The sequence below is a fragment of the Petromyzon marinus genome, chromosome 7 (genome assembly GCF_048934315.1).
Source record: "Petromyzon marinus isolate PM22_M1 ecotype Great Lakes invasive population chromosome 7, UKy_Petmar_22M1.pri1.0, whole genome shotgun sequence".
NCBI classification, from domain to species: Eukaryota; Metazoa; Chordata; class Hyperoartia; order Petromyzontiformes; family Petromyzontidae; genus Petromyzon; species Petromyzon marinus.
Window position 1 is genome coordinate 9,120,310 of NC_133673.1, and position 19,957 is coordinate 9,140,266.

At 44.0% G+C, this 19,957-nt stretch overlaps 1 protein-coding gene across 2 annotated transcripts in view; it reads left to right on the forward strand.

Annotated features, from left to right (window-relative positions):
• The window catches only part of LOC116940102 (mucin-5B-like), a 31,591-nt gene extending 16,415 nt beyond the window's left edge, over nt 1-15,176 (forward strand). For both annotated transcript variants that reach the window (XM_076065334.1, XM_032949435.2), the window contains exons 27-46: nt 422-566; nt 914-954; nt 1,444-1,599; nt 2,233-2,291; nt 2,851-3,010; nt 3,544-3,797; nt 4,052-4,235; nt 5,035-5,260; nt 5,720-5,898; nt 6,106-6,172; nt 6,267-6,355; nt 6,616-7,989; nt 8,777-8,821; nt 8,901-9,097; nt 11,041-11,206; nt 11,902-11,945; nt 13,289-13,420; nt 13,839-13,881; nt 13,971-14,088; nt 14,991-15,176. In XM_076065334.1, the coding sequence (XP_075921449.1) occupies nt 422-566; nt 914-954; nt 1,444-1,599; nt 2,233-2,291; nt 2,851-3,010; nt 3,544-3,797; nt 4,052-4,235; nt 5,035-5,260; nt 5,720-5,898; nt 6,106-6,172; nt 6,267-6,355; nt 6,616-7,989; nt 8,777-8,821; nt 8,901-9,097; nt 11,041-11,206; nt 11,902-11,945; nt 13,289-13,420; nt 13,839-13,881; nt 13,971-14,088; nt 14,991-15,156 (3,845 nt within the window). In that variant the 3' untranslated portion in view covers nt 15,157-15,176. The remainder of the gene's footprint in view (nt 1-421; nt 567-913; nt 955-1,443; nt 1,600-2,232; nt 2,292-2,850; nt 3,011-3,543; nt 3,798-4,051; nt 4,236-5,034; nt 5,261-5,719; nt 5,899-6,105; nt 6,173-6,266; nt 6,356-6,615; nt 7,990-8,776; nt 8,822-8,900; nt 9,098-11,040; nt 11,207-11,901; nt 11,946-13,288; nt 13,421-13,838; nt 13,882-13,970; nt 14,089-14,990) is intronic.
• Nucleotides 15,177-19,957: the final 4,781 nt, after the last annotated feature.

A 19,957-nucleotide genomic window follows, 5' to 3' on the forward strand; every position in this document is an offset into this window, starting at 1 on the left:
TCTTGGTCATGAGTTGGTGTTTTTTTAAGCAGCAGCTTTTGGCTAACAGTACATCGTGCGCTTTCAGATACTTCTGCAGCCGTCTTGGATGCTCTTAGTTGTAATTTACAAGGAAGCTGCTAGTGCTCTACACTTAAATATAGATGGGGGTGTGCAGGGGGAAATGCTTAACCTGCTTGTGTTTGATTCTTCCCTCTTGTTCATGGTGACTGCTTTCAGTGCAAACTACGTTATATGTAAAATGCGGTTGTGGCCATGATATTGCAACACGATGCTGTCTCGGGTGGTCTTGATGCAATTCCTTGGCTCTTAGATTATAATTACAAATAGTGCTATTGTAGAGCTTTCTATTTTGCATCTGGTATGATACATTTCACCAACGTGTAAAACCATTACCACGTGACATTGTCTTCCATGACAGGCTGCTACCCTAAATGTTCAAATGCTACATACTTGGATGAACGCACCTTGCACTGCGTGCCAAGGGAGAACTGCAGCTGTGAGCTAAATGACACGATAGTCCTTCCTGGTGGTACTTTGGTGAGCAGGGACACGTGCCAGATATGGTAAGCATCCCTCCTTACCATGCTGTGTACAGTATTACTCGACCTGAAGCTCTAAGTTTGAACGTTTTATCATTTACATCTATGATCTATATACTGCTGCATGACTTCCCAACAATGACCTCCAATCTATCATGCCACAAAGTTAGTCCCTTTTTAATCCACCAGTCCTTTATTGGCCTCATCCCCTCGCTTCCATTGCAACTGCCATTCTTGTGATCTACTTTCAGCACTGCTAGCGATGTCCTCCCAAAGATGCATTTCCTTTACTGACCAATGCCTCCCAAACTGGTATCTTGCACCTGCTTTGGTCTTATTTACATTATCTTTGACAATTTAATGTATTTCAGCAACTGTACTATGGGGCAGCTTCACTGTGCTACAGCCAATGGTGAGTATATATTCGTATTAAAGCTGTAAAAATATCGTTTCTAGAGTACATACAATCATGAAACTGCACGATGTGGTAATGACAATAGTTATACAACAAATGATTACGTTTTGCTTTAAAGCTTTCGTGACTGCAGGGATTCATACTTGGTTCTTTTGGTAAAGTCGCGTAGAAGCGAAACAAAATAATAAAAATATAAAACAATACAATTCTCACGACGTTTCGACTGCAACACAAGCAATCATCAGGTGTGAATTTTCTTGCTGATTTTCACACCTGATGATTGCGTGTGTTGCAATCGAAACGTCGTGAATTTTATTGTTTTATATTTTATTTTTGCTTCCATTCTACGTGACTTTACCGAAAGAACCAAGAATATAAATGATGACGCAATTACAAATGCAGGTCCTTAAAAGCAACTCTTAATTACAACACGGTACTTGATTAATTGGGACGTTTATAATGCCACGACTTGTCTCCTGCATGTAGTCTGCTGCGTCTACAATGGACACCAATTTAAGCCAGGTGAAATCGTCTATATATACACCGATCTCGGTTCGCTGTGCAACGTCACGGGAATATGTACCGACGCCGGAATGATTGGCAGAGACACCTTGTGTCCGTCTACAACTCCCACCATCACAGGTAACAATTGAACTGCTGACGGCCGTTCGTTGCCCTAAAACTAGCCCAATGAGAATATCCTTGATCACAGCTGCCTTGTACAGGGCGATGCAATGGACTAAATTGAGATTGTATGACTGTGCAGTGGTTTTACATAACATCAACAATTCGGTGTACTCGACGATTAAAATACATTCATTGGCTATGCAAGTGAAGGTCAATACTTGTCCCATGTGCAAAGTGGCTATGAACACATGCAAAACGACCGACTGGCCGAAATTAATCTGTGCTTCGCTCATTTGAACAAGTGCAACACCACCTTAGCACGGCTGGCTATGTACATTGCGATATGTTTTTCATACACTAGCTGTGGAGTACATTTTAATTCCGTAATACATTAACACTTGGATGGCGACTCTGGTTTCTATCCAGGTATAGTTCGTGTCTACCAGTTCACCTTCAAGCATATGGTTCTCTTTCATATACACGTGGATGGGTAATGCATTTTGGGTTTGAAAAATCATGCCTTGTATAAAATGTAGCCTGAATGCAGTGCAAAGGGCCAAACATCTGGCCAGTTTGTGCAAATTTTATAAAAATGATCCAAAGCTGGCACTGAACCTGGCTTTCCTCCTGTCCAATGTTCCACGACAGCAACATCGCCTGCGTTCACCACGGGGAGTGGATGCTATTCCCTTGTCCCTCCACGACAGGTAACAGGGTTTTGTATGATCTAACTGGGATGGCTTAAATTAATGGGCATGCTTCTTATAAAAAACATGCTTCTCTGCAGTTGGATTTAATTTGGACATCTTTAATGGTAGGTGCACTGTATAGGGTACGTGCTTGCTTTACTAATGGATAAACACTTAATTGCCCTACCCAGTTTATTAATTCTTGCCTGACTCTTAATCCAATTTGGGTCTCGGTTATCAGTCTTGCACATCGGTAGTGCCATAAATTTAAGCTGCCTTTTAAAAAAAATGATTTTAGCACTGCCATACTAAATAGACATGGTACATGGCATGCAAACCCATTTCTGCAATATTTTCTGACGATGTAGTATTGGATATGCACTAATTTTCATCCACATTTAACATGTGACCAAGCCATACCTTAGTCTGTAGGGGACTTTCTGAGCCTGGCATTAAAAATGCCACCATGTTTTTAAGATTCAACTTGAACTGCCTTAAAAATTCCTCACAACATAGCCTTTCTTTACAGAACTCTGTAATACTAGTCCTAATTTATGCATCGCATATCCTTCCCCAGCATATGGAGACTTGGAAAGTGAACAACTGTACGAATGCCACTTGTGTCGGCAACAACGTCACCTACACTGTGAAGACTTGCAGCGAATCCACAAAGCCCAACTGTTCTTTTGTACGCAGCGTTTCTGACAGCGATGGTTGCTGTACATGGCAATGCCAATGTGAGTATATGCTGCTTTGTACACTGCTCCATTGGGTTAAACACCACCAGCAAACCTGTTTGCCTCGGTCTCCTGTTTTTTGTGTTCAATCCGGCACGTCTTTAAATTGCATAACCGCTTCCTGTTCCATCTTTTAGATGCAGTTGCATTTATAGGAACCCCACCTAAAATTGCTTAGTTTTTGGGCTCCTTATACATTTGCCAAACATTAATGCGAGGACCCCACCACACCCTAATTTACACTGCAGAGTTGAGAAATGTGCCAACTATTCCTCCAGCAGCGTTGCACCTATTATACGCTCTATAATCTAACATGTCAAACGTTGTTACATGGCTGACTTTTTCCAGAATGTGCATCTGCTTGCCACCACAAGTGAGGCAGGCAGTCTCTTCACCCAAGCATGTTAGTCCTCCAAATGAACACTTTCACTGGTGGATCCATGCCAGATAATAAAGAACCATGCTGACATGTCGTATATTTAACTATGAACTATCTGTCTAATGGGCCTTTTTTTGTCTGGAATTGCAAAAAGGCAAATGCCAGGGATGGGGAGACCCCCATTACATCACATTTGATGGTGTTCAGTACACCTTCCTGGAGGACTGCACTTACATCCTGATGGAGGAGAGAATTAAGCAACAGAACCTTACGATCCTCCTCGACAATTATCAATTCACCCGTGGAAACCCAGCCTCTTTTGTCAGGGGCCTCGTTGTCAACTACAATGGGAACTCTGTCAACATGAGCATCCCAGCCACTCTGGGGAGAAGGCAGAACATCATCACGGTACGTTTTCTAATTACCAGTTAACACTTGCATTTACTTTAACAACCAAGTGCAAGCTTAATTTGAAAAGGTCTGACCTGTTGATTTGCTTCCAAACAACTCCATTTGGCACTAAACAAACACCCACCTGGCTCTAAAATTAAAGCTTGTACGAGGTCAATACGTAAAATTAAAAGTATCCTTACTTAATTGTATGTACAATTGACGCTGCTAATAGCTGTTTGCTAAAATGATTATGCAATTGCTTTTTGAAGGTATACTTCAACAACATACTGGTGACGCCACCCTTGTCATCGAATGGGATTGACATTACCTCCAGTCGCATTGTGGTGAAGGTGGCCATCCCTGCCATAGATGCAACCATCTCATTCACTGGCGATATGTTCTCCATCTACTTGCCATATGATTTATTTAAAAACAACACCCAAGGACAATGTGGTAAGTTGTCATGCTAGGCATTACAAAAGCCATGGGTCTCCTAAATCTGTTATGCACTTGCTGACTTTTCTAGGTGCCTTTGCCACTAATACTTCCATTAGCAAGTACAAATGGTTTTTGATCTGCATCCAAAGGTAGATGACAATGTAAACTTGCACCCATCCTAAACGGGGTTTAGGCATTGCAATGCCAAACTTGGACGGGTGAATAACATGTGTAGTTAAGACTACAGCTAATTCTTTTAACATTTCCAGAAATCATATGCTTTATTTTTTGTAAGCCTTTTGGCAATGGGTTTCTTAGCTCCGACTGATGCCTTGGCCTTAATTGCTTCAACTAATGCGAGTGCATAGCCATCCAGTCGCTGCAGAAATAAACAATGCGTGTCCTTGATTTGAAGTGACTGCAGAAATCATACTCTTGGTTCTTTTAGCAAGTCGCATAGGTAGAAACAATAAATCGCGACGTTTCGATAGCAACACCAAGCCATCGTCTTCAGGTGAAAACCACAACAGTCGCAATGTCTGCTGCCTTGTGAAAAGCTTTCACCAGGCAAGAGTGTATACAAGTTGCCTTTTCTAAAGCTTGTATAAGCTCTTGCTGGTAAAAGCTCCTCTTCACAAGGCAGCAGACATCACAGCTGTCGCAATTTCACCTGAAGACGAAGGCTTGTGTTATCAAAACGTCGTTTTCTACCTACGTGGCTTGCCACAAGAACCAGTGTCCTGTATCAGATGCAAATAAAAGAAGAGAATAGCATTATCCACGCATGCACTAAGTTTCTTCCTTTCACATCCAGGCGTTTGCAACAACTTGTCCAACGATGATTGTGCCTGGTGGAATGGCACTGCAGAGCCTGCGTCGTGCTGCCCCAGCACTGCCTCGAGCTGGGCCGTACGTGACGTTACAAAGCCTCACTGCCTCTCCTCGGCGTTCAACTCCAGCAAGAACCAGAGCTGCACACCCTCAACGACGCCGGCTCCGTGCCAAATGAACATGTCGGTGTGCGGCGCCATCAACAGCACGTAAGGGATCTAAGTCGTCTGAATTGCAATGCACGTGTATATGCTTTACATGACTTGTGCATATCTCTTCCACACCCCCCCCCCCCCCCCCAATTTGTCCATGTACCTTTTCCCAATTTGCTTGTTTACATTTTCCTCTGTACGGCCATTTAGAAGTCCCCTCTAGAACCAAATCGTGGATAACAAGACACTTGCAGCCCTCCTAGAATTTAGCTGCATAATATTCAGAGTAGTTGTAATGATGCTTGTGCACATTTTGTTTTCCTTAACCCATGTGCTCAAAACAATTGTTGGCAGTGGGACTTCGAATAAGGGGCCATTCATTATCCAAGCCATTGTTCACGCGACTCCTCCTAATTGGATCTTCCCAAACCTTTGCTCTATCCCTTGTACCATCTTGGTTTGGCAATGGATTTTCAAGGCTGCTGCTTCTTCCACCTCCCCTTTTCCCCTCTGCAGCATGTTCTTAAACTGTTCAAAGGTGGTGAGCCTGCAAGAGTTCCTGGTCACGTGCAAGTATGATCTGTGCCAAGTGAATTCCTCTCAGGCTGGCTGCCCAAGTATTCAAGCAGCAGCAGAAAAGTGTGCCCAACTGGGCTACAACGTTGACTGGCGTAGTGCCACCAATGGAACTTGTGGTAATATTCATTATTTTGACCGTGTGGTAACTGGTCATTAAACCTAAAGACAAAATATCGTCGGCTTCATGTTTTAATACAATGCTAGTGTGCCATTTGCCTCTGGCCCAGCAATTTTTTCAGATTTGTTTTTTCAAAACCGTTTCTGTTATATTTTATAAACATTTTTCATATCATTGCTTCATTTTTGATCCTCTTTTGGTTTAGGCTACAACTGCACTAACGGACAGTATATGCCGCAAGGTCCAAAGATTGTGAAGTCCTGCTCCAATGGGTAATTTATCTTCCCCACCCCCCCCCTAAACTTTGCACAGCCAAAGCTTTCAAATACCTGTCCTCATTACATTTTCTGCTTTCTGATTCTGCAGCAGTGTAGTTTCTACCATACAAGATGAAGAAGGCTGCTATTGTCCTGAAGGAAAAATAAGTTGCAATGGTTCGTGCATTCCTGAAATAAGTAAGTGCATCCTTTTGTAGCCGAACCTTAGTGTGCATTTGTATTACCCAAGGGTTGACTTGTATTTTCAAGATCTTGTTATTGGTTATGAAACTTGTAAACCTCTTATCCAACTTGTTTTTGGGGAGGTAGAGTATAAAATGACATGCATGCAATGGTCGAAGGGTCTTGCCCTGATGAAAGCAACAACTGCCTTTTGCACCTACAAGTATTCCATGACATTGTGGAAACTTGATATATTGTGCCTCTGTCAACCATAGGCACAACCACAATGCCTTCAACTTCATTGGCAACCACTGCCACGTCTACCATAACGCCACCACCTACATCTACTGCCACTTCTACCGTGACACCACCACCTACGTCCACTGCCACATCTACTGAGATGCCAACGTCCACGTCTACCATTACGCCGCCACCACCTACGTCTACTGCCACGTCTACCGTGACACCGCCACCACCTACGTCTACTGCCACGTCTACTGAGATGCCGACGTCTACCGTGACACCGCCACCACCTACGTCTACTGCCACGTCTACCGTGACACCGCCACCACCTACGTCTACTGCCACGTCTACTGAGATGCCGACGTCTACTGTGACACCGCCACCACCTACGTCTACTGCCACGTCTACTGAGATGCCGACGTCTACCGTGACACCGCCACCACCTACGTCTACTGCCACGTCTACCGTGACACCGCCACCACCTACGTCTACTGCCACGTCTACTGAGATGCCGACGTCTACTGTGACACCGCCACCACCTACGTCTACTGCCACATCTACTGAGTTGCCGACGTCTACTGTGACACCGCCACCACCTACGTCTACTGCCACGTCTACTGAGATGCCGACGTCTACCGTGACACCGCCACCACCTACGTCTACTGCCACGTCTACTGAGATGCCGACGTCTACTGTGACACCGCCACCACCTACGTCTACTGCCACATCTACTGAGTTGCCGACGTCTACTGTGACACCGCCACCACCTACGTCTACTGCCACGTCTACTGAGATGCCGACGTCTACCGTGACACCGCCACCACCTACGTCTACTGCCACGTCTACTGAGATGCCGACGTCTACCGTGACACCGCCACCACCTACGTCTACTGCCACGTCTACTGTGACACCGCTACCACCTACGTCTACTGAGTTGCCGACATCTACTGTGACACCGCTACCACCTACGTCTACTGCCACATCTACTGAGTTGCCGACGTCTACCGTGACACCGCCACCACCTACGTCTACTGCCACGTCTACCGTGACACCGCCACCACCTACGTCTACTGCCACGTCTACCGTGACACCGCTACCACCTACGTCTACTGCCACGTCTACTGAGATGCCGACGTCTACCGTGACACCGCCACCACCTACGTCTACTGCCACGTCTACCGTGACACCGCTACCACCTACGTCTACTGCCACGTCTACTGAGATGCCGACGTCTACTGTGACACCGCCACCACCTACGTCTACTGCCACGTCTACTGTGACACCGCCACCACCTACGTCTACTGCCACGTCTACCGTGACACCGCCACCACCTACGTCTACTGCCACGTCTACGGAGATGCCGACGACCACGTCCACCGTGACACCGCCGCCACCTACGTCCACAGGCACGTCTACCGTGGCGACACCGCCACCTACAGCCACTCCCATAACAAACGAACACGAATGCTTTGCCAGGTTCTCCTTGTACCAAATTGTGCTTGAATCTCCTTACTACACGAGCCTTCCTTTTAGCCAGTGGCTGCAAAGTTTTTGGAAGGGGTGGGGGGGGGAAACCCTTAGATGCTACGCTGATTTAATTTTAATTAATCGCCCCCTTGGCTTGCTTACTGCATTCCTAATTTAGTCATCAGGAATATACTTTCTAAACTGGAATTTTCTTCCTTGGGTAGCCTTTTTTCTATTTGACCATGTTAATGAATCCTATGGCTAGCTTGGCACGATCACGTTTTTCAAATTGCTTAATCTCAACTATCTTGCATTACCACCTGGAAACCATCTTCCACTGACTACTACCAACCCCCTTGACATCACCCAAGCAGAATCTGCCACCTGATTCTTTTAAAAAATTACAGCACTTTGTCAATGCAAAGCTTTAAAATAAAGGCTTCCCAATGCTTTCAGTTTTTTTTTTTTTTTGCTGCCATAACCCCGCTGGTCATTGAAGGCAACCAGGGGATGTTACGGGCACGTTGTAGCTGGGACTAGCTATGGCTGTTAAATTCATGTCCGCACTGCTATTGCTCCCCTCCGTTAACAATACCAAGCAATTGAAAATGTATTGCCGTTAATGGACCCTTCTGTGATGCATTCTTATGACATCAACTAACCAATACTATTCGCTTTAAACCTACAAGTTAATGCGTTTTATGTATTCCTTTCCTCCTCCCCCAGGCACGCCATGCACGTGTGACTTTGAAGGCAAGATGATAAATGCTGGTAAGTTGAAGCTTTTCGGTTTTAATTCGATTTTACTTTTCATTCGTATGGTAACAGGACATACACATTTGCTTCCCAGGTGAACTTGTGCACATCTCAAGTGACGGCAACGGCTGGTGCGCCTATGTGAGATGTTCATCGAAATGCTCGCTCATCATCTCTCACGAGCTGTGCCCATCTACAACGGCACCCACAATGAGCAGCCCACCTACCACATATCAGTCCACCATCACCACACCCCGACAGAGCTGCTACTACAAGGGTCGTGATTACAATGTAAGTTTGCACCAGCATTATTTAATGGCCTAAACTAGCACGTCAACTCTTCCAATATGATTTCCTTTATAATGAATGCATACGACCCCTGACGAGGGCCATTTTTAAAGAAATATCAAATGTTATTGCACTTTTTAAAATTGATTATTGAATGGAATATAAACGGGTTTTAAAGGAAGAAACCTAAATGCTCTCCTTGCCAGGTCACGTAAAACGTGAACGGATTATAAATCTAACTGTCGTTTATTGCACATCCCACTTGCGTTGTAACATCGAATCAATCTGTTCTTGAACAACATAAAAGACTCTACCTTTATACCATGTACATCCTTTGAAGGGGTGCCATCCATTTCGTTGCATACTTTGATCATTGGAGTACTTTGCAATGAAAGGGAAGGTGACATGTAAAAGTCGATCCATGAAATTTTGAACGTGCTGTTTGACTCCAGCTGGCAGATCCATTATTTCAGGCTGGCCTTGAAATGAGCTGCACCCAATCAAACTCATCCATAGTGAGAAAGAGGGGTTAAGTCCCCCTGCAGATGCAGAGTAGTCTCACCCTGAGGTGGGGGTACTCATTTCCTTTCTAGAACTTTTAGCGAGTAAAGGAGCATAGTTAAACTTGGTCTACACCTTTCCCCATGCTATGCTTCAATCGCTCCGTTTAATAAATGCATATACTCATCCTAATCAATTTCCCAAATGCAAGTGAAATCTGGCAATGCCATCTTCTGATCAGAATCGACACTCCTCTGACATCTATTGCAAATGTGAGACGGCACTTAATTATTTAGACATCTCTACCCTCTCTGACGTTTTGAGCCCCCCCCCCCATATAAACTCGCCCATCCCGTGTCTTCACAATTTTGCAAATGGACGTGCATGTGGTGTACGAGGTTTAATGCAGTTCAGTTGACATCAACGGCTTCATCCTTTAACAGCTATTAGTCAAGTGACATCCTCCCAAATGTAGCACACGAGCCAAAAATGTGCAGCACAACCTTCTCATCAATTTGACATGCCTAAACAGGGGTGCATTTTGGGTATTCAGCTGTTTGCCTGAATTATCAAGATTACTCTGACAGTGGTATAGACATTTGTCTTCCCCATTTTTCACCATGGCACAGAGGTAACAACAACCTTCTGCATTTGTCTATAGATCCCTAGCCTAAGCAAGCCAGTAGCTCTTAAGATGCTTAAAATTTCTCGGTGAAACTCACCTACTGACACGATAGCTCCTTTCCTGCTTTGAGAAAAAACGCTTGGCTTTCCCTGTATGTAAAATGTCCAATTTGCCTATCATTGTTTTGGTTTGAAGTTCTTTCAGGGATAATAAGCAGATTGAATAACGCTCCATATTGCACGTGGTGTTACTCGCATTGCACAACTGCAATTCCCGCAATACTCGTCTCCCAATTAAAGCTGTGATCCAACTAAACTAATCGGATGTTTTGACCAGAGCTAGGCTTGCCCCAAGTGACAAATGCAGCTAAAAATGACAAACAGCTCTGCCTTAGATTTTGCTTTACCACCGTTTAAAATTGTACATTAGTTGTGGGATCCTTGCTTTGTGTGACCCCCCCCCCCCCCAATCCTCCTGAGATGACCCCCTTGGGTCCTGACCGAATGTTTGAAAACTGTCTCTGCCACTTAAAGCCGTTTTGAGTGACGATTTTTTAAAAACAATTTTGGACAATGATTTAAAACCTTTTTTTTTTTTTTACCAAAACGATAACGCCGACTTTTAATGCCTTCGGTGTTCAGACACTAACCAGCACTGCTGTGTGAATCTTAGAAGAATGGCTTGTATATAACCTGGCCATATTTCATGCACTTAAACTATTCTACCACAAGCCACTTGCCGCCTTCAAATGGAGAAGTAACTTTAGAACATTTCTGGTTCATGTGTAACCCTTAAATTGAGCCTCATTTGTTTTATACAGGCTGGCGATTGGTGGCAAAGCGACTGCATGGCTTGTGTTTGCGATGCACAAACACTGGAATCCATTTGCAAACCCGTGCAGTGTGCTCTGCCACCAAGCTGTAGTCCCTTTGAAACCCTCAACACAGTGCTGTATGGGCAAAACTGCTGCTCCAGCTACTCGTGTGGTGAGAAACTCTGATCCATTGTGATTTTTCAATTGGAAAATGCCTTGCTCTCTATTTTATCTAGTGGATATACTTTTAATCCACTGCTCCCCTGTGCAATGCAATAGACTTATTATCATTTAGGCTCTTGCTTCAGGTCCAATGTATTCTATTTAACCCATAAACACCACTGCCGTAACATTTTCAAGTACTGTAAATTTTATTTGCATGAGAAAATGTGCATTACATGTCTCGTAGGATTACCTTTTAACAAATTAAGCTGCCTGCTTTTGTTTTGGCCTCATCCTTTTAAGCTGCAGCTAAAAACATAAGCCATATTTCGAGTCAACGTTTTAAATGGATTCCCTTGGACTTTTTAGCAGTTGAATATTCACGTGATATGCCAACTAAGTGCTAAATGGTTTTTACTTAACCAAGAGCCTAGTACAGGGCACAACCTATAAAGGGGGGGGGGGTACAGACATTTTCCCCACGAGCCCAAACTCGAATTGGGTTCTGGAAAGAGAAGAAAATTGGGCTGTGCCTCACTTGCATAAGGACTGAGCCAGAATGTGGGCTTGATAAGGAGAAGAGGAACAAAAGTGAGTGGTAGGGAATTCTGTATTTTAAGTTCCTGTGCATGAAACGTTTGACAATATTAGCTCATTTACTCTAACCTTGTTGCTGAAAGGTGGCTACCGTTTTTGTCTTTTCAGTTCCACGATCAGATATCTGTGTGGCTGGAGGACAGGCCTATGCGGTAATTAGGACATTTCTACTTTTTCAAACTCCTCCGTCCAACCTATTTGTAAAGCTTTTGTACATATGGACGTGGGAAAGAACCTAGTGCTGGTAAAAGCTGAACCAATCTCAAAGCTTTGGCTTTTGAATGTGCCTTTAAGTCTTTTGACTTTGATTTGGAAATTCAAATGGCACAAAAGATCCTCCATGCCATCCTGGCGAGTGGCCACCTGGTGTGGACACCTGTTAACGCTACTATATTTTCCCACTTAACCTGTGGAGTATACCACTTTTTACAAAACAAGACCCTGCGGGGTATATGGAGGTGCGGGCTAGCCCAAAAATATTTTACGTGTGGCATAACTTTTTTTCATGGTAGGACTATTCACTATGCAACACTTACTTTTGACTAAAGCACTGCTGCATAAACCACTCAACACTAAAATTACACGATCACGTTTTAAATTGTTCGAGTTGTTTGTACAATCAAACGACTGTTTGAAGTGGGCACTTTGTTTACCGGCAGCTGGGGGGCGAGGTGGGATTTGGGGGGGCGAGACAATGGCGTCACCGTAGTGCAGCTATTGTCTGTGCAATGCGCAATCTACCAGTACTAAAACTATCTACCAGTTACGTGTTTTGTTTATTGGATATTTACTGTTAAGTTCGCTCATTTCCTGCTGTGTTTTCTTTATGCACGTTATGATTTTAATGTTAACAATTGATAGTGGAATATTAATGGCATTAAGCTGCGGTAATGACGTTAAAGCTATGAATGCATGTGCGATATATGGAGGTGCGGGCGATCTGAAATTTGTTTTAAACACTTTGCAGGGTAAATGCGTCTGCGAGTTGTGTAATGCGGGAAAAATACGATAATGCTAACAGACACATGCATTAAAACATGTGGTGTGCTTATGTACTACAAAATAGCTTTATTCAACCTAAATGTGCCTATCCAGTACACTTTCAAAAATGTAAATTTCCTTAATGCATCTCGATGTTGAAGCACTTCTGTTTTCATGTGTGAACTATCTATTGCAATTGTTGGCATGTCCTAAACGTGCACTGGGCAGGAAGGCAGTCTAGCATCCTAATTATCCATTTACTTCCGGGTTACAATATCTTTGCGCCCCACATTTCAAAACCCACGAACCAGCATTGTGGTTGCACAACTCCCTCAAACCACATGGTGTGATTGGGAGGCTTCCCAGCAGTGCATTCCCAAAGACTAAATGTTATGTAAAACCTAGAATTATATTTATGGCTCGATTTTCCAGCTACATGATGTATTCCCAAAGGCGTGTTAATAGAAGCTATAAATTGGGTGTCCAACACCTTTTTTTACGGTGTTCTTTTTAGATTGGTGCCAATTGGACCAAGCCAGGTGATAACTGCACACTCTTTACATGCAAGAGTTCTTTGGGACAAGCTTCTGTTGTCGAGACGAGGATCTTTTGTAGTGCAGCCTTTAATGTCAACTCGTGTCAACCTGTAAGTATCTTTTAATTCCCATGGACAGTGCCTTTTTTGCAGCAATGCATTACGAAGTTTTGATTCGTATAATCACAAAGCATAAAATATTACACTTTTTTTAAATCTTCATATTTGCAATGGTTTCAGAACATTTAGTCAAGCATCTAATGGTGTTGGACTTTTAAGCTTGCACTGGAAGGCAATGTTTTTTGTCAAGTCCACTGATGGATCAAACGTTACGTTAGCAGTGATACACAAGCACATCTCTTTTTTAGCAATACTGTCTAGAAAAGACTAAATTGACCATGTTGGCCAATTGTCCTTTAAACCACAGGTAGATTTGCAGCTCATGCCTGGGATGTAGGCTTGATCTTCAAATGACGACTCCTGGCTGGAAGTAACTTGATGCATTTCAAACTGGTGTTCATATTTTCAGGGAACCGTGACAAAGGATGACTATGGCTGCTGTTCAAGTTGCTGTAAGATTCTCCTTTTCTTTTCACTTACACAGTATGCAAACCTAAAAAAAAAAATTGTAACAGATTTTTATCTTTGACTTTTTGTTCAGCACTCCAAAATTCGTCTTGTCGGATGTTTGAAGAGACCACTGTGAAAGATGTGCCGGGTTGTCAACCAAAAAACTTCACCACGTCTTTTTGTGAGGGAACCTGTCAAACAACAACGATGTGAGTGATCAAAGGGTTGGTGTTTTACATTTGGTTCATTTTAGCACGTAGCTTCTGGACAAATGCTATACGATTTTTAAGTAGGCAAACGCTTTTCAACATCCTTGTCGGGTGTATTATCACACTTTTCAAAATGTGGGCAACAACACTCCATCGCAATGGTCCTGATTTTGGTACAACGGACAAAAATCATGTTTTGGGACTAGCACAACACATCAGTTTCGGTAGGGGGACAAACTGCGGTGGCCGGAGGGGCGGGGGCTTTCAGCGCTTCAGAACCATACGTAGGTAGAATCAAGGCTGATGTCCAAATCGGGATGGGGGGGACTTATAATATATGGAGGGTGGAAGAGGTAAACAACATTCTGGGGGGGGGGGGGGGGGGCACTTTTTAAAAATTCTTGATAAGCGCCATGGTAAAAAAACAACGCAAATCAGATTATTCCTTCTGGGATACGGGACTTGCCAATCTGACCTTTTACAAAAAAGTAAACCAATTCTCCACAGCCCAAAAATTGTTCCAGTAATTTTTTTGGCCAAGCTAAAGCTTCCCCTATTTCTGTAAATCGGCTCCTTTTCCACAACCAGTGGTAAATTCTGCATTCCTATAATGAACCAGGCTTTTTAGGATTACTGCCGACTTGTCAAACGTACTCGTTTAACCCCTAGGCAACTTGCTCAATCTTTGATGTAAATTAAACAATTTTAAAACTAGGCAATTCCTAATGCTTTTATACTGGAAACACCGGTAGAATCACATTAACGTTGCGAGGACCCATTCGCCAACAATGTACCCGATCCAATACACAATGCAATATTATTTCAGCAAGTGCAATAGTTCCATGTAAAACAGTTGACGCTTGTAAATAATAATAATTAATTTCATTTTTTTATCTTAACAGAGTTGACATTGAATCTGGAGAACTGCAGGCCTCCTGCAGTTGCTGCCGTCCATCGATCACTGAGCAGATGAAATTGGTTTTGCATTGTATGACAGAATCCAAAATTTACACGTACGTCAACATTATTTCTTGTAAATGCATGGACTGTTTGGAAATGTGGCAATAAAGGTTGTATACTGCATCAAATGACCCTTGCCTGTGTCTTTAACATTTATACATTCAATGATAAATGCTGGAAATGGCTTCCTAAATACTATACGGACTAGTAGCAACTGATTGACATTTTTGCTTTGGAGATATGCTGCAAAAAAGGTAATTCGTATTTTTGCAGTAGCCTCAAATATAACTTTACGAGGTGGGCAAAAACGCCATGCGCTGACAATTCCAAGACCAATATTTGTGGTCAATCCACTAACCTTGGGCCTTCATGTGCAGTTGCTATACTTCCAGTCCTGGGATTACACTACCAAATGTTAGCCCTGCAAGTTGATCGCCTCACTCTACCAATGGTCATCTTGGGAGCGCTCTCCTTTTTGCCCTTGGCACCAGTCTTAACTATTGGACATCTTCCCTTTTCCAGCAAAGTCCTACACAAGCCCACTATCTGTTTCAATCAGTTTTTTTTTTGTGCTTGTCTGCTTGTTACTGTTTCTGGTAATTACTTTTATGAAATTATTTTACTGGTAGGGAACGCAGTGGACTGGAAGCCCAACCAGGATTAATTCACAGGAGGCAGCTGATTAATTGTCTGGATGTCTGTCCACGTGGGAGAGGTGAGGCTGGGTGGGGAGGGGCTGGTCACCCTGTGGTGCCCTTGTAAAACTCAACATTTAACCTACTCACGCTGACTTGTGCCTGCCCTCAGTCGGGCATATTTGCGGAATGCACCACGCTGCCCTTGACCCTGGCCATTGACCGAGCAACCCAACGTTCCTACCAGCTCCGCAGGAATGTGTTATTCATGAATATTTAAATGTGGCTTTCCAGCTCTTGCAGACTCCTAGTTCTCCACCCCACATTGGACATCCATATTCTGGTCCAATTCTCCCTTTGGCTATTGCAGCATGCATATTTTGCAATGTGTTTTCAGTTGCTATAAGCTTTTTTTTTTCTTCAGTTAATGACTTAATCTAATCGGACCATGAATGCCAAGACATTGCCCCCCCCCCACCTTCTCAATCCAGTTTTAAAAAAAGTTGATGGAAATGGGCTAGGTTGTATTTGCAACTTCTGGGTTGCCTTCACTATGGAGGTTGGGCATTTAACATACTCTGCTTATGTTTTAACCAAATCGGGCACTGAAATACATTCCTAATTGGTGTAGCTAGAGGCTGGACAAGCCCTTTTAACTGGCTTTGAACAGCTGTTTCAATTAGTGCAAGAGCTTGCTTATTTGGATGCAGTCCACGTCTTTGCTAAAGAGCCCTTCAATGGTACCTGTTTTAATTTACAGTAGCTGCTGAGCTTGCAATTGCCTTTACTTTACAGGCAGAGCTAAAATCCTACTCTGGCTCAAGCTCTAACGGAGTCTGCCTTGAGGGTCTGCACTGGTATTTGGAACTGCTGCTTGGTTTTGCGTTGTACCTACTTTTGAGCATTGTGACCAAGCTGTGTACAGATCTCAATGACCAGCTTTGTATGCAATAAATGTAGTGTCTTAGCCCTTTGCTTTTCCCTCGGTGGGTGGTGTGCAGTGCACACAGTTAAAGACGAGGTAGTTGGAGGCACCGTCTTTAGATTCATCCCACCCACTCCGGCCCCCTCTCGCGACCCGTACGGCCTGGCCTCGATACGACCCTGCCCACGTTGCGTCGACCGGACAGCCAACTACTGTGACGGCAACGACGGGAGGAGTCCACTCCTGGAACCGACAGCCCGGGGGCCGTCACTCTCTGCTGCTTATGTTCCCCTTGGCTTGGCTCTGCCCTAGCCACGCCTCCCTTCTCGAACCCACCAGAGGGTTGCAGGGGCCTTGCCACGATGTCTACTGTGACCCTTGCCCCAGTTCCTCTGCCCTGCAGGCACACACCGTATGCTGAACGGCGTGTGCGCTAAGTGCACACCTGCTGCTGTACAGCAGTCGGCGCTGTGGCTACACATGGAGAGATCTTAACTTGCACACGGTCAAACACTGGATCCTAGTAATAGGTTTTTACCCTTTTAGCTGGCACAAACTGACCTTTTATACTATGGATCCTTTGACAAATGTGCAACTTCCGTTACAAAAGGATGTACACCTACCCTGACATTCCCAGCTAGACCAAGGTAATAGAACAATGATGCAGGTGATTTAGACGTGGTTGCAGATTATCACTAGTAAGATTTTGAGAATTGGAGAGGAAGGTGCTACATGCTTGCCAATCCTGAGGGTAGTGTTTGGCTATTGCCTCCAACGATATAAAAATGAAACTAAAGGCCCAAACCTTTTTTTAAGGGGGGTTGGAAGCAGTGTAAAATAAACGAGAGCACAAGTTAAACGACCAATACCTTGCTTACCTTTCTCCTTTGCATCACAGTTCTATCAAGGTAACCAGATTCGACGTACAAAGTGAAGATTAATCGGAGAACATGAGGTATCATGACATTATTTCCGAGGGTTTCTGGGCAAGTGCACAATGCATAACAAACAAGATGGTTAAATCTTGACTTAAAGCTTTCATGAGTGAAGGAATTCCTTCTTGGGTCTTTCAGTAAAGTGTAAATAGGTTCAAAGAAAACAACAAAAGTAACAAACTATGACATTTCAATTGCAGCACAAGCAATAGTTTTTTTCTCCTGATGGCAATTGCTTGTCGTGATTGAAACCGTTTATTTGTATGTTCTTAACCTATCAACGTTGCTTTAATGAAAGCCTTAAGAATATAAGATTGTTAAAGGTAGAACTCGATTGGTGTTAATCCTGTTCTAACTTGACCGTCTATCTAGTGATTATACTCCACTCGTGCGCCATGAAAGTAGGGGTGAGTCTAGGCTGAAGTCTCGGACACTGGCCATTATGGCTGCCAACGTTGCAAGCTCATAGGTCAGACTTGCAGGTCTTGCAACAAGCAGAGCAATGTGCGTAGGTTGCAACAAAACACCCACACAGGTTGCAGACGGGGTTGAGCAGGCCTGCAGAGGTCTCAAGACTTGCAGGTCTCGTCACAAGCCAAGCAAGGTTGTGAAGATCTCCTGGGCTCGTACAGATTGCAGAGGTGACAAGGTTGCAAAGCTGAATTGCATTGGGGGTAGGCTTCCAGGTGATTTACTGTTACTGACACATTAGGGATAGTTTAACACGTAGGCTTTAGCGACCAATGTCATCCATAAGTTTTTTTTGGTCGGATTGCAATCTAACCCAAAAAACCTCCACTACGGATATCTGCTGTTACTAACATTTTGTAGTGGGTTAAATAACTAGAAGGCTTGAGGCAAGTTTTTATTGAACAATCCGCACTTAACACGGAGGTGTAACGGCCCCTCACACCCAATATGCTATGGAGGTTACTCTCCAGACTACTATGCCTCTTGCTGGCTAATCTACAAGTCCTCCGTGAGTGAAGCTTGAATCTTCACTGGTATATAAGCTGGAGATGATCCTTGCTATGGGTACGGCCCTGCCCTTGGGGCTCTTCAGTCTTCAGGAGGCTTCTTGTCTTCAGCTAGATGTGACTGCCAGGACCATCCAGAGGTACGGCTTTTATACAGAGCCGTGGCTCGCTCTGCCCTAACCACACCTTCTCGAACCTTCGAAGGATCTGGGGATGATGTCATCCCCTAGCCCCCCTCCTGGGTCTGGAGTCTGCCCCTTTTACATCCTGTTCCATAGGGTAACCGTTGCACCCTATGGCCCATAGACTCTCAGCACTGGGGCACAGCCCCTCTGTTGCCCCCTATTGGCATGAAGCCGATATTCCCAGCTACTGCATGGGAACTGTGCATCTTGACCCAATAACACTGTTACAATTGTACAAAGATCTGACACTTGACACTGCACAGAGTGCTGAAATTAATGTCTTGGAATCAGAATATTTTAGACTGGAGGAATTTGAGCTATAAAGCTCTTTCACAGATTACCAGTATGGGTGGGTCGGCAAGATCTACTAACTGACGGTATAACAATATACTGCGCTCTACTTGAACCGACATGGTCATTGGGACGGATCTACTATCACTCGTACTGAACTCCAATCTATTATCAGGCATTTCCAGTCGATGGTGCTGCTGTGATACTCCTTTGACAATGTATCACTGCATAAAATCTAGACTAAACACTACAACTAGGTAATCGATAGGCTAGATATTGGCTCACTAAATACACGCAAGGTAAAACGTTATCTCGGTAAACACGAGTCTATTTAGTTTGTTTTTGCCATTGCCGGTATTACCGTCTAAGCAACTACACATCTATTTGTCACGCGATACGAGGCCTACATGAGTAGGGGTGGGAGTGCAGAATTGGACCTTTTTGCCAGTATCAAAGTATGAAGAAAAAAATAAGAATGTTTTACCCTTTATGCTAAGATGGAGAAAAACCAAATAGAGAAACCTTTTGCAAGGAATTGAAGACCATGCATATGTAGCACTTCCGAACTCTAGAGCATATGTCCAGTTCGGTAGCTACACATTAATTCATAATATCCATAATAAATGGGGTTTTTGGGTTGGATCGTGTAAATACAAATGTGTCGCTAGACCGACCACCACCCAACACAACCAATTTAGTGTGGTTTGTCACGTAAACAGAACATGCTAATTCTTTCATGTAATGAGCGACGCCCGACGAACTTGTCAGGGGAAATCTTTATTTTCAGGGAACCAGATGCCCCCATTCCATCAGCCCTGGTCCCTACCCCAGAAGCCCCCGAATCTCCCGCGCATGCGCCCTATCAACCCTTCGTGGCCACGCCCCTATTCTAGATCTTTCTCATACATACGAGTCCACTCGTACTCCAGGTTGGCCCCATTGTGTTATTACACCCCCCCCC